This window comes from Lycorma delicatula, chromosome 1, assembly GCF_047948215.1.
Source record: "Lycorma delicatula isolate Av1 chromosome 1, ASM4794821v1, whole genome shotgun sequence".
NCBI classification, from domain to species: domain Eukaryota; kingdom Metazoa; phylum Arthropoda; class Insecta; order Hemiptera; family Fulgoridae; genus Lycorma; species Lycorma delicatula.
The window spans coordinates 271,067,393-271,082,652 of record NC_134455.1 but is presented as its reverse complement, the minus strand read 5'-3'; the positions used below and the strand labels follow the sequence as shown (position 1 = coordinate 271,082,652).

Sequence of the window (15,260 nt, the reverse complement as noted above, 5' to 3'; positions counted from 1 at the left end):
CATGACTTTTCCTGCTGATGTTTGTGTTCTGAATTTCTTTCAGACAGATAAGCTGGTGTGCTTCCATTCCATGCTTTGTCTTTTGGACTCTGGTTCAAAATGGTGAACCCAAGTTTCATCACATTTTAAAATCTTGCTTAGAAAATGGTCATCTTCCCTTACATAGCGTTCTTTCAAGTCTGTACACACTTTGAGTCTTGTTTCCTTGTGTTATTGCGTTAAGTCTTTCGGGACCTACTTTGCACTTGCTTTGCTGTACTTGAGCTTGTTACTGACAATGTTATGAACTGTGCCAACACTTACTACAACTGTTTTTGCTATATGGTCAACTATAATACATCAGTCTTCATGAATAATGTCATCAATGTGGGTTTCAAGCGGAGTTGATACTTCAACAGGCCAGCCATTACGTTGCTCATCAGTCACTTAGGTTCGATCATTCAATCATTCGAGAAAAGATTTTAGCCAGTTTTTCACCTTCATAAAGCAAAAAACGGATTACTGAATGTTGTTCAAGTAATATGGAAACTTCAAGCGGATACGCCATCGTTAAATGCAATATTAAGGTTATAAACAAAACAATTTTTATCTGTCAGCTCATCCCAGTGATGCCAACCTAAAGTCATGAAAGTACAAATCTACTCCTACTAACTGTTTCATTTCTACATCAGTTTGTCTCTTTAATTATTGAATGCTCCCGTATTATCATATTTTTTGTTGATTTTTCAGAATTTGTTTGTTCAGTGTCATATTGGTGAGCGCAGCACTCAGTAGTTAGTAGTTGTATTATGGAAAGATTCAGTTTCTTCAAGTGTATATTTATGCGTTCAATATTTTCTTATGTTTTACACAAGTTTATTTATTTATAGATTTTATATATTGTTTTACATACTTATTGTTATTAGTGAAACGTATCGTATTTTATTTTATTAGTGTAGATATTATTTTTGTTTTGTGTTAGTGTTCTATTTATAAAATTTATCCATTTGTGTTAAAGTAAATCATTGTAAGTTGTTTCTTTCATTTTATTATTTGCAATTTTATTGTTCTTAAGATGTTCACAAGCATAGAAAAAATTGCTATGTGGTTAAATGAAACTGATGAAGAGTTTAATTTGAATGATGAAAGCGAGATTGATCATCTGGAAAAAAGCAATCACAATACAGACTCAGAAGTATCAGTATCTTCTGATCATGAAGACACAGTCACTCAAGTTATGTATGTACTAGGTAAAGACAGAACTACAAAATGGAACTTGCATTGTCTACCAGAAAATCTGCAAATTCGATCACATAATCTGTTTACACATTTACCTGGCATAAAAAGCATAGCAAAAGATGCAAAAACACCGCTTGATGCATGGTGACTATTTTTTCAAATGATACTTTGCATTAAATAGTAACCTACAAATATTTATCTAGCAGAATGATTATATGAGAGAATGATTACCTTCTGGTAACATATATGCCAAAAAAGAACAAAAATGTGCTTTTACATAACCACCACCATGCATTACAATGATGCTATAGACCCTCAAAATAAAGATTTAAAGCCAGAGATGATCATTTTTAACAATCATACAAAAGGAGATGTTGTGGATGAATGGTTAGTACATTAACCATAAGCTGCAGATGGTCACTTACCGTGTTTTTTCTCTTCTAAACGTTGTGACAATAAATAATCAAATAATTTTTAGAAGTAATATACAGAAACTAATTTCAAGACAAGAATTCATAAAAATTCTATCTAAAGAATTAACAAAAGCTTTTCTAATAACATGAATTTCAATAAAAAATTTTGATCCAGTTCTAAAAATGCAAGTACAAAGACAAGCTAATTTGCCAGAGGAGGAAGAACTACCTACAGCAGTGACTGAAGAAGATTGGCAGAAATGCTCTTATTGCCCATGTAAAAAAAAAAACAGGAAAACAGAAGGTAGGTTTGTAAAATGTCATTCTGCTATTTGTATGGATCGTACAGTTAGTCTGCATAAAATACAATAAAAAGAAGGGACTAGGCACCAAAAGCAATAATTAGCTTGTTAACTCTATTTTTAATAATTGAACTATTTTAGCTATATGGGATACATTTTTTCAAAAATGTAACAAAAATCATTCATTGATTTGTTTTGTTATTGGTATTATAAAAACAATTTTTCTTACAATTTATAACATGTAGACTATTATCTTTTCATTTTCAAACTGGAAACTTATATTGTATTTTTTTTGTATAATAAATAAAATAAGTTTAGGAATAAATTACATGCATTCGCAAATATGGTGATAATAAGTGTATCTGAAATCTCCAGAAGCAACCCGAACTAAATACATCATTTACGTAAGTAATAATTATTAAATAGTATATTACAGAAAATTAATTTTATATTATTAATTAGTAATAACAAGCAATAAAAAAATACTTATTTGCGTAAAATTGACAATAATCAAACTACGGAAGAGAAAAAATTGAACGATGAGCAGAGCACTGACCAGCCAGTAATGGTGTAAAATATGGTCTAGCCAGCAGTGCCAGACTACAAATGGGAAACTACAGTTGCTCTGTTGTTTATAAACTAAAAGACGTTGCATTTGAAAAAAAAATGGAATTAGAGGATTGGGTAAATGAAATTTTATTTTGCGACTCTGTGACTAATTGAAAAAAAAAAGAAAGATTATATAGTAATGCTGACTGTAATAGCTGAATTGACTGTATTTTCAATTATTTTTAATAGAAACTATTTCTTAAGGTCTCAAATTACCATTGGAAATAATATTTACAAGGACTCCTGTATTTAAGGATTGGATGAACTTGAATCACACAATGGACTGTTAAGGGAAATGAGTTTAATCAGAAGACCGGGTTTTCCAACAACTCCCTAACTCTTTAGACAGTGTAGTTCACATGCGCTACACTAGAGCAAAGCACAGACCATTAGGTGAACGCAAGGAGTTCAGTTTAGATGCGAAGTACCTGTCATCACCACGTAGACTTTATAATAACAAAAATATTTTTGTATTAAGTAGTTTATTTGTTAATTACATGAGTTAAGTTAATTTCATGTGTTTCAGTTATTTCTATCTTATTAATACATACTAAACTGTACTCATTAATCATTTCCGGAATAAATATTTTTTCGTGTACAGTTAAATTAAGTTTTGCATAAAGACTAGTTTGATTAGATAATTTCAGTTTGTACTCAAGTAGGTATTTTACATATAGTTTTTATTCCCTCATAACAACTGGTTGCACAGTTTCAATTACATAAAATCAACAACAACCTGCCATTCTAATGCCAACAGCAGTAAGGAATTGACAAATAAGCTCATGTTTACTATTTATTCCCATCATTCATTTAATCTTGATATTATTATGTTCCTATGTATTCTTATTGTATTCATTAGTCCTTAATGTTACTTTTAAGTTATTCTGTATTATTTATTCTTATCATAATGAGTCTTAAGGCAGAGTTACAAGGTCTAATTAAACTGTGAGATGTATGCAAAGCACAACTCCAACCAAATCCATGGTATAATCACGGACTATCACACACATACACACAACACACATAATCATAAAAACACCAATTTAACAACTTCAGATGTAAACACAACAGAGTCACTTAGCATACAATGTTACAAAGTTTAGAGGTTAGGCTTGTTGCTCGCATAACTCTGTGCTGGACAACTAGTGCGGGAACGTTTTGATACCACCTCATGAGTTGTTAACATCTATAGACCAATCTCCATACTCATCTCGATTTTACAGGTTTTTCAACATGTTTGTAGAGTAGGTACTTGTACTGTCATGTTCAACAACAGACAAGTGAATGTGAACAAGTGTTTGTATGTCTGGAAAATTGAATGCACTGAGTTTAATGAAATTTATTAGTAAAGTATCCTCATTTTAGATTCTGGTAGCAATTTGATGTCTTCACATAACTGTATAAGGCTTTTAGCAAGTTTGATTATAACATATTGATTAATAAGCTCTTGCCCTTTAGTTTTAATAAATAATCTTCTAAAATTATTTTGCAGCTACATTATAAATTGTAAGCATAAAATTTCAATGAGGAATATTAGATCTTATTCCTGTATAAAATTTTCAGGTACATGTATCTCACTTCATTCCCTTAGATGTTACATTGTTAAGAATTCTTCCATTTTGATTGTATACCAAAATTCAGTTGAACTATATTCTTGTAATTCTTTATTCCATGTAAGTTTTTATACTGGTTCTGTTTTGTAAATCCACATAAACACTTTTTTCAGTATTTTCCCAGATGTTCAAGGTTGACATCAAGAAACTACTAGAAACATTACCTTTTCTTTCCATGTTAACAGTAATCAAACAAAGGGTTCATTTTTTGCAGAAATAATTGTAGACGGTGATGATGTTTTAATTTGTAGTGTATAATTTTTTTTTTTTTTTTTGAAGAAATCTTAGCTCAAACACAAACCTATCTTTATTGGGGGTCTCCGTACTCTAATAGACTACAAGTGTAGATGTTTAAGGCTTCATTATAAGAAATTTTATTTTTAAATTATTAAAATAAAAAATAATTAGCACTTTTTTATTTTTAACATCAACTACTGTTACTACTCTTGTTAAACTAACTTTGTTAAGCATTTCCTATCTTTTTATGTGTGAAATTGTCAAAGAACTGTGTGTTGTAACTGAATACATTTTTTACTGTTTTTTAAGGTAGTAAAACATCAGTTGTAAGAATATTTACAAATTTAGATGCTTCCAAATTTGTTTTTCCTATTGAAGAAGGTTACCATTTTTGTCATGACTGCAACCGTTGGGTCTCTAGATTCAATAAGCACTGCTTTAAGTGTGGTATATGCCCTTCAAAGGTAAGGAAAATTACTCATTTTAAGTTAGTTTGAAAAATGTTAAATGTATGGTATTGTAAAAATTTTATTATGTTCAATGCCCTGTGCTGTTTAAATGGATGTTAATCTATTTAATGTGTGACTTTATAAGCAGATTCATGACTTCATTATCCAGATTTTGACACAAAGATTTTTTTGTCTCAAAATCTCAAAATCATTTTATATTGACTTTGCAATAAGAACTGATAAAGGAATGAATTTGGTTCTGTTTGCAGGACCCTTAAAAATAGATTACACTCTATGATTGAATATGTAGATGAAATACATTTTTTGACATAAGTAAAGTTTACAATATTTGAGAGTGACTTTTAACCTGTGTTTTTTACTTCCTTGTATGAAGTAAAAAGGAAGTATTGTGATCGCAAAAAATTTCAGATTTCAACAGAAATTTACATTTTGACCATCTCTGAATCCATTTTGACTAGCTTTGGTGTGACGTCTGTATCTCGCATGACTTAAAAACGATTAGCTGTAGGATGTTGAAATTTTGGATTTAGAAATGTTGTAACATCTAGTTGTGCGCCTCCCCTTTTGATTTCAATCGACTGAAACAAGTATTCAAAAAAGTCCAAAATCCAATTTTTTTTGGATTTTGGGCTTTTTCTTAAGTCCAAGTTGAGAGCTTTTCAACGATATATCATAAGTGGTACTTATTTTCATTGGCTCCAGAGTTATAGCCAAATAAAATTTTAACTAATGAAATATTTGGATCCTAGAAGGGTCCATTGGTTCACATTGGTTCACTTTTTTTTTAATTTAAATATATTGATTTATAGTAATCATTAACCTCAGATTGTAAAAAAAAAATGTACGATAAATAATAATTCAATAATGACAATAAAATAAAATTAATGAAAAAATATCAGACGTTATTAATGAAATAAAATTTTATGTACTTTTCACTTTAAAAAAATGTGTATATGTAATTTAATACCAGGAAGTCATGTAGTGTCCATGTCAGATTTTTATTTTAATAAAATGTTAAATTTTTTAAATCTATTAGATTGTTAGCTAATAAGTATCCAAGTTATTTATATTTGAATAATAATTTTACATACTTTTGTTCTGAGAATCGTGATTATAATTTTTCTTAATTTAATTTTTACAGTTTTTTTAATAGAAATACATTTATTTTAATTACACTGGTAATATTAAAAGTAAATTTTTTTTATTGTTTTTGACTGTGTATTATGTAAAGAAAAGGATTGTATGAATAAATTATAAAGTTGAACTTATTCATAGATTTTACAAAATTGGTAAAAAAGATTTTTCTTTTTACCAATTGAATGAATTTCAACGTGAATGAAATAATATAATATTTTATAAAATATAATATGGTTATATACCATATTTTTTATAAATTATATAAATTTTATTGCTAATGGCAATAGTATGTAAAACCCAAGATAAAGAAAACTTAAATATAGTATTACAAAATTAAAACTTGTAAGTACTAAAACATCAAGTGTAAAGGTAAAATTGTTTTATTTATGAACATATTATTTTTAAATCTCTTCAAATTTGTAATCTACAGTCAACGTTATTGACTATAATTATTACCGTTATTTAAGTACACCAGATAAAAAAAGAAAATTGTCCATAAAATAGTTGCATTAGGTACAACATTCCAGACTTTTATTACAAATTTCTTTTCAAATGTGAAGTTTTTATTTATTTATTTTTTATTATGTGAAATTAAAAAAAAATATATATATATATATTTATACAAATGAAACTGTTCTAAGAAGACATGGCTTAGCTTATTTTTATTTAATCGTTCAAAGCTGGATTTGACTGTATTACATGCTTCGAGATACTAGTAAAGAATTTTGAATCTGTTCAAATTAGCTGCAACAGCTTCAGTGTACATTCTTGTTGTATTCTTTGATGTTTCTTCTTAATGAACTTCTCAAATACAGTAAACTTGTTATTTCAAACAACAAATGATGTTCATCCTGATCATCATAAAAAAAATTAATTAAATTTGTGATATAAACATGAAGAAGTAGAAATTCTGTTTCTACTAACCCTATGAAATGGTTACCGATAGATTACTTTTAATTTAGTGTTACATGTAGACATGCATAATTTTCATTGTCATAATATTAATTCTTTGTTGTAGAATGTTATTCAAGGATTTATCTTATAATCAATAATTAATATCATATTTATTAATTTTAGAATGGCCAACCATATAACCATTGTGATATCTGTTTTCGATGTGTGAAGAGCTACTGGTTTCACTGTCATAAATGTGGTCGTTGTGCTCTACAAAAACATCCTTGTGATATTTGGAAGGTATTGTATAAATTTCAACTCCTACATAAATTTTTATGATTTTTATTTTGAAGTCACACATAATTTAGTATTTTGTGGTATATATTTCTACTGGCACGATTCCTCTTCAGTACGTCTACTGAAGTCCTGTCAGTGTTAGTGCCTTTCGATGTAGTAGGAATGCATCTAATTGGACCACAGTTGGAGAATGCAATGTACTACCTTCACTGAAGGGAGTTGTATGTGATAATAATAGGCCTATATATATATATATGTATATATACAGAGAGATTCCAAATTGTACGGCAATCTCTTTGGAGATTATTCTGTAGCCAAAAATAAGGAAAAAAATTGTATAAACATAGGACAGAGAACAGTTCGTTAGTGAGTTTTGACTCACAAAACATTTAGCCCAACTTTCTGCTCCTCTGTGAAATAAACCATTCTAAAATTCTTGGGGAACAAATCTAGGGGTAAATTTGGTTCTTCCTTATTGATTAAAAGTGGTCCCAGACCTCTAACTCACTTAGGTTATAAGAAGAAAAAAGTAAAATACAAAAAACCTTTTTTGTAAAATGTACTTTTTTAGAATTGGAATACGATAACTTTGTTAATTTACCAATAAACAAACAAAAATTTCTAGATAAATTTGTGGAGAATTTAAATCTGAGAAAATTGATGTAAATAACATATTTTAAAATTCAATACAAACTTGAAATTTCAACTTTAATTAGAAGCAAAACGCACAACTAGATTGGAAAAGTGATACGATTTAAAACAGAAAATTTTTTTTTTCAATGTTTGAACAACATAATGTAAATGAAAACAAACAGAAAAAAATTAATAAAACATAGATTTAAAATAAAAATTGCATATTGTTGCAACGTCAACAGGATGTCGTTGGTCAACAGTGTTGCAGTAAATTTTAGAGTAAGGGTGGACTGTATATGTTCATAGGTGTTGAATGAAGACAACACCTTGTTGATTATTGAAGGATTATTTCATTGTATGCCATCTTGGGGTTTAAAATAATTTTGTAACATAACACTTGCAACTTATAACAAAACTTTAAAGATAGCGAACATAAGCTAAGTAGAACTTAAAATAATGTTCATATGAACAAGAATTGAGAGAGTCCATACAGACACGACCACCTTGGGTCAAGTATGAGTGTAGACTGGTCTAAGATGCTACTTACTGTGCTCGAAGGAGCAGCTAGTGATGTAGAGTAGCATGATGCTCTGATGACCATAGTTTGCTGTGGGCATCCTAGCCATTGCTAAGTTTCAGCACCCGTCAGCAAGAGGGGTTGAAAACACAACACATACTTTTTGTTTTTTTTTTTTCAAAAAATTATTAAATATCAAACTGGTTACTTGAAAAGCTGCAAATATTTCTTCAAAGCATTTACTCCATGTGGCTGCCATTACAGAATAGCAGCATTGAACAGTCAATGCATAGTTCAGCTCAGTGAATCCATTCTAGCCGGGCACATCTAATAGCATTATTATTATTATTCCTAATAGTACTTCCAACTTCTATTATACTATACCTCAATTCATCTTAAGTGCCAATGCGAGTGAAATATACTAATGACTTCATCCAGTCCCAAACGAAAAAGTCCTTTGGCGTGAGATCGAAATGGCCGTTTTACTAGTTTGTTTTGACCAATTCATTGCTTACTAAATGTGCTATTTAAATGATTCACCACATCACGACAGTAATGAAGCAGGTGCGCCATCATTGATAAACCACATCTACACTCTATCTGCAAGTTGAATATCTTCCAGGAGTTCCATCAGATTTATTTGCAAAAAATGAAACACTTTCTCCATTGAGCCTTAGTTGTAAGAAAAAAGGGCCTATGAAATTATCACCAAGACCACCATCACACATTAAATGAAAACGTATGTTGGAAATGATTTGTAGCAGTCTCATTCAGATTTTCTTTTGCCCAAGTGTGAGTGTTTCAACAAATTACAATCTCATTTCTTGTGAAAAAGAATTCATCAGTAATTAAAATATTACCTAGGAAATTGGGATGATGTTCAAATTTTCTAATTAACAGAATTTCATCTATTGTATTAGGATCAGGTGGTAATAACTTGTACACATGTTGTACAGAATGGCTCTAAGTAAATAATTGTTGCTTGCATAACGTTTATCACACTTGATTGTGATACATGAGAGTGATGTGACAACCTTCTGGTACTTGAGGTGGTAGATAATTGTACCGCATTCAATATTGTTTCTTCAGTGTTGCTTGTTCATAAAACTTTCACAACCAGCATCAAATTGTTGTAGTTTAAGCATACCTGTTTCTCAAACTTACCTATCTGAAGCCTCAAAGATTTACAGTCTGTTACTGTTTGATCTGGATACTTTTCCTGGTATTCATGCATAATAACCAATCCATTCTTATTTACTTTACAATAAATTAACATGTCCATCAATTCTCCAAATGAAAACAAATTTATGTGTCACCTTTGTAAATGACTGACCATAAATAAACACCGCTCAAATGAATATTCAAATGCTAGATACTAAACTTAATTGTTGGTCAGCTGTTATTGCAAACATATAAGAAAATAAAAATGTTGAATATGTTTTAGATGGTTGAGTTTATTATATAATCTTTAACATTTTTGTAAATTGTTCTGTTTAAAATCATATCACTTTTCCGAACCAGTTTATATTTTGTTTCTAATTAAAGTTGAACTTCTCAAATTTGTGTTTAATTTTAAGAGATATTATTTACATCAAATTTCTCAAAATTAAATTCTCTACATAATTAACTAGAAATTTTTATTTGTTTATTGGTAAATTAAGAAATTTATTTTATTCAAATCCTAAAAAGTGTATTTCCTGACAAAACTTTTTCATGTTTTACCCTCTTTCTCTTAAAACATAAGTGAGATGAGGTCTGAGACTGCTTTTATTCATTTACTTAGATCAAAAACCATAAGAGAGCACCAAATTTACCCCTCAATTTGTACCCTTTGAATTTTAGTATGGTTTAATTTCGCAAAGGGAGCAGTAAGCAGATCTAAATATTTTGCAAGTAACTTGCTAATAAACAATATTCTGGTATATCACAAAGTTTTCCCAGGACTTTCAAAACCTGTTCTAGTCGTGAAAATAATGGAAAAAGTTTGTATAAACATATGTTCTAAAATGCTTCATTTGTGAGTTATGGTTAGTGAAATATTTCTGTCGGATTTCAGCTACCCCAGTGAAATGAGGTTGTACTGGAATTTTTAGGATATTAAGGGAAATAATTAGTGATATGTTATGGCTTTTGACCTGAAAATCGAATAAAAGAGGTCCCAGAACCATATCTTCAGTAGTTTTTGAGAAATTTGGCATGAAAAACAATAAATTGGTGCAAAAAACCCAGTTTTTTTTTGTTTGATGTACAATAACTTTGTTAAATGGGTTTAAAACTTTTAAACCAAACTTGTAGAGAATTTAATTCTGAACAAAACTTTTTAAGGAGTTGAATGAATATAACAACGAAAAGTTAGAAAAATATAAATTTTATTTAAAAACAGAACACTAGACCAAAGTGTATCATACGTCCCAGTTAATAATAAATGTTTAAAATGAGCCTGCCTTTTCCAACACATTTCTTGGCACGCTTGTGTGTTTTGCTCCTTTTTTTAGTTCTTCAGGATTGTTCTTAAGTTGCTCAGCCACATCCAAACGCAGACAATTAACCCCTCATGAGAATGTATTTTTGTTTTGTATACAATATTTTTCATGCTTCCCCAGACACAAAAATCTAAAGATGTTAGATCAGGCAATCTTGATGGCCAGGAATGTGGACCTTCACGACCAATCCATTTCTCAGGGAAATTATGATTTAAGTGAGTGGAAACAACATAAAAGAAGGGGGAGGTGTGCCATTGTGCTGGAAGTATATTTTGCATTTCAGTGCTGGAGAAGTAGCTTCAAGCAGCTATGACGGTCTTGAAGAAATTGCAGTAGAACTCAGCGTTTAAGTAGCTGAGTAATATGAACATTACAGATAGATGATGAGGATTTACTTTTGCCCATGTTTGCTCATTGTGTAAGTAAGTTGTTGATGCCATCTCGTATGAATTTGCCTCATTTGTAAACAAAACATACTTGTAGAGCGGTCAATTTTTATTCCGCCAGTTGCAGAACTCCAAGTGAAATGGACCATCTCCTGGATGTAGATGTTGAACTACTGATTGATAAGGATAAAACTTGTTTTGTTTAAGTGTTCTACAAATTATCGAATGCAAAACTCCAATTCGCTTAGAAAGACATTGTGTACTCACACCTATGTTCAGGTGCAATTCCGTACCATTCACACAGCTCCTGACAATTCACTCGGCTCCTGATGTTTCATACAGCTCCTGGCAGTTCACTCGGCGCTGTCTACACTATATTATTACTATTTCTTTATATTATATTAGTATATTTCTTTGTCATAAAACACTTAACATTTTTTGTAATAATATAACTTTTAAATAAAGTTTACATGGCCACCCTTTTGGAGTGGATTGAGAAATCAGGTTCATTATTTTATATAAGTAAACCCTTAGGTATCCTAGCAGAACATAAAATTTCAGCTCTGTACAATTAAACAATCCTGAAAAATAAATTTTTATGTAAAAAGTATAAAATAGTGTATAGCCTGTAAAGTAAGCGTTTCTGTACATATGTTGGCATTTTTTTTCTTTATTTCAATGGGGGGACCATCCCCTAAATTCTTGAAGTGGTTTTTATAAACATTCTGGGTACATAAAATTCATTGAATGAATTTACTTAACTAACAAGTTTAGTTAATAAATTTACTTGTCTAATGATTAAAGGAATTTTGTGCAGGCTTGTATTACAATTTTATACTAAAATGCGCTTGTAAATCTAAAAATTATCTTAAAATGCTCTAATCTTGTTGAAAATAGTGTACTGTCCATATGGTAAGTAGGTTGTTAATGAAAATTAAAAACATTAAATAATTGGAAAGATATCAAAAATTTTAAGTTTGTTAAAAAATCCATTGATTATCTATCTTTACTATAATTATTCTTAAACTAGCCTACAAAAGGTATTGAGTGATATTTCCTACTTACATTTTTTATGTTGTATGAAGGTTTTTTTGTAATTAGGAATTATATCAGTCTTTCTGATGTGGTGGTGGGATGCGATTTTCTGGAGTACTTAAATATTGCTGCCACCAGATGAAAAATTTCTAAAATGGCAGTTTTATCACCAGCCTTCTTTGGATGAATGACTATAGTTTGCTTCATAACTTTATCCTGAATGACTTTTAAAGTGCTTAGTTTGGACCTGTTTCTTGTGCATTCTACACCACTGGAGTGCCTGCTTGCTATTTGTTTATTTCAGCAGTCTTTGCAGAATGTGTGCACATTACCTGTAATATTGTTGTTGTTCAGGAATTTTACTTGTTTTTCATACAATTTTGGTTTTGAAGGTTATTGAAACTGTGTTTTTTTGTTATTGATAAAATATTATGTTTTAAAGTTTAGTTTTATTTTTCAAGTATTTTTGAATAATTAATAATCACACTATTCTCCAAAACAAATGATATGTAAGTTTTCTTACTTAACTCCAACACTAACACAAAAGTGATTTTTAAGATAATGTCATAATCACCTATTTTTACTTAACATGTTTGATACATTATGTTTTTAATGCATGTAATTTTCATGCATTATGAGTTCTCATTATCTAGTATTAGCATTTCCACTGGTGCATTACTGACACTTAAATCTGTAATTGTGAATTTTATATTCAAATGGTTCAGTACTGGTCACCCATGTTCAATGCAAATTTAATCCTTCTGACACAAAAATTTAATCTAGAATTACTTAGTATGTCATAAAAAAATAAATGAGGAGGATAGATGAAAAATACACCTGCCGCAGAGAAGACAAATGAAATTGAGACTAGGATGCTTCACCATAAATGCTCTAACAGGACATAAGTAACTGGTACTGCAGCAAACATGTTAAATAATAGTTTAAGCAAGAAAAACTGGAATAATTTGGTTTTGCTGGTTTGTATTATTTATTAATAATTTAATTACAAACAGATTTTTAACACTAATGAATTTATATTTTTTATATTATTTACCTTTTGTGTCGAATTTATTACTGCTGTATTTTTAACTTCCAAAAACTGTAATGCCTTAAAAAATACTACATATATAAATAGATATTTTAAAATCAATGAGATCCCTATTTAATATTATTAAGAATATTACATACTAATATTATAATATTACTAATGTTAGTATAATATTATATATAATATGTACATATTATGTATGTAATATATATACATGTAATTTATATAATGTAATATACATATAATTATAATATATATACATATATAATAATTTAAATTATTATGTGGTACTCAACGGCTGACACTGAGACTAATTAGGGTCTTTCTTAAAGATATAATAAACACTATTAACTGACAGTAAACTGTACTTATGTAACACTATAAAACAAGTACTTTCATCCAGGATTTAGAATAAGAATAAGAAAAAAAATAAAAGTAAAAACACACAAAAATCTGTTTTGAAGGTTTTAATAGTTCAGATGTTTCAAAACTAAATTTATGCTTTCTATAGGGATACCTAGAATGACAACAGGTATTTGTTTGTGTTTTTTTTTTTAGCTAATATTGTTTATTATTTTATGTTTTTATTTTTTACTTTATTTACTTTTTACAGATACTTTTATTTATCATCTACTGATGAGTATTTAGTATTAGTAAAATTTTTTGTCAATGGCTTTTAGAGCATAATTTTTTTTTCTAATTTATTTTAATAACAATTAACATAGCTTTTTATTTTTAGTGATACTTTTTCAATTACAGTTTGCATTAAATTGTCTCTTGTTTTTTAACATTTTACTATGTCATTTACTAATTATGATGAATAAAATATTTCATTGAAATGACATTTCTGTCTTAATTAACTAATTTTAATTTCTGCTATTATTATTATCTCTGCCTAAGTAACACCTTAAAAGAACTTCATATATTGTTAAGTGCTCTTACTGTTAATGTTAATCGATAGTATTTTGTAATTAATTGAATTTTTTTTAATAAACACTTGCAATAACAATGACTTTATAACTGCTTAATAATTTTGTATTATTTCATTACAGATCAGTTCTAATGAACAGAATAATAAAAGAAAGTCTATTGAAAAAATGCAGGCTCATCCTAGTAAAAAGATTAATAAGAATAAAGTTTGCAACCTGAACATATCCAAATGATCAGAAAAAAAATGTTAATAGACTACATAGCTAAAATAAATGCAAGTTATTACAATGTCTTTTGGATTCATTTAATTGTATCATTTATATTATGTTTTAAGTATTAAAGTTATCTTGGCATTGGAGGCTAATTTAATGGTTAAAGGCTTGAATTCAGCTGATTCTAGTGGAGGTTTGTTACCTATGCAAGATCTATCTCCCGTGCTCACCCATATCATTGGGAAGGAGATTGGTGTGGTGCTAGCCCACATCACCACCTTGTAGTATCAGTGCTTAGACATGAAGTTGCTCCACTTTCTTTACTTGTGATGGAGTAGAATCTTTTAAATAAAGGCTCCATCCCTGAATTTTTAGTATCATGTGATATAATATATTTCTATCTGAGGTGTGTAATAATATTCTATAAATCTTAGTTTTTGCAGAATTAATGTTCTATAATAAATAAATTAAGTGCTATACAATCGTGCTTATCCAGATCAAATTGAATTAAAAGTACCCCTGATAACCTGCTAAAAGTAACAGAATTGGTTTGGTATTATTGGTACTCTTTTATAATATAATAATGGCAGCAGGGCAAGGATGGTGACATATTCATTTTAAGTGAAGGTTCTGTAAAACTATAATTAGTAATATTTTTGGAAAATATAAGAGAGTTGTTATGCCTCAAGTTTATTTATATATGATATTATTTATCCGTTGAATTAATATTAACAATAAGATACTGTTCCAAAATTTGCATTATGTTTTGTTTGATTCAAGTTTTTCTTGGTTTTTCAAACAATTCTGTTGTGATTTTAATATAAAC

General features: G+C 29.1%; 1 protein-coding gene across 2 annotated transcripts in view; it reads left to right on the top strand.

The window, feature by feature from the left end:
• LOC142331573 (rRNA N(6)-adenosine-methyltransferase ZCCHC4) overlaps positions 1-14,510 on the top strand; it is a 61,580-nt gene extending 47,070 nt beyond the window's left edge. For both annotated transcript variants that reach the window (XM_075377582.1, XM_075377574.1), the window contains 3 exons: positions 4,702-4,856; positions 7,077-7,193; positions 14,345-14,510. In XM_075377582.1, the coding sequence (XP_075233697.1) occupies positions 4,702-4,856; positions 7,077-7,193; positions 14,345-14,455 (383 nt within the window). In that variant the 3' untranslated portion in view covers positions 14,456-14,510. The remainder of the gene's footprint in view (positions 1-4,701; positions 4,857-7,076; positions 7,194-14,344) is intronic.
• Positions 14,511-15,260: the final 750 nt, after the last annotated feature.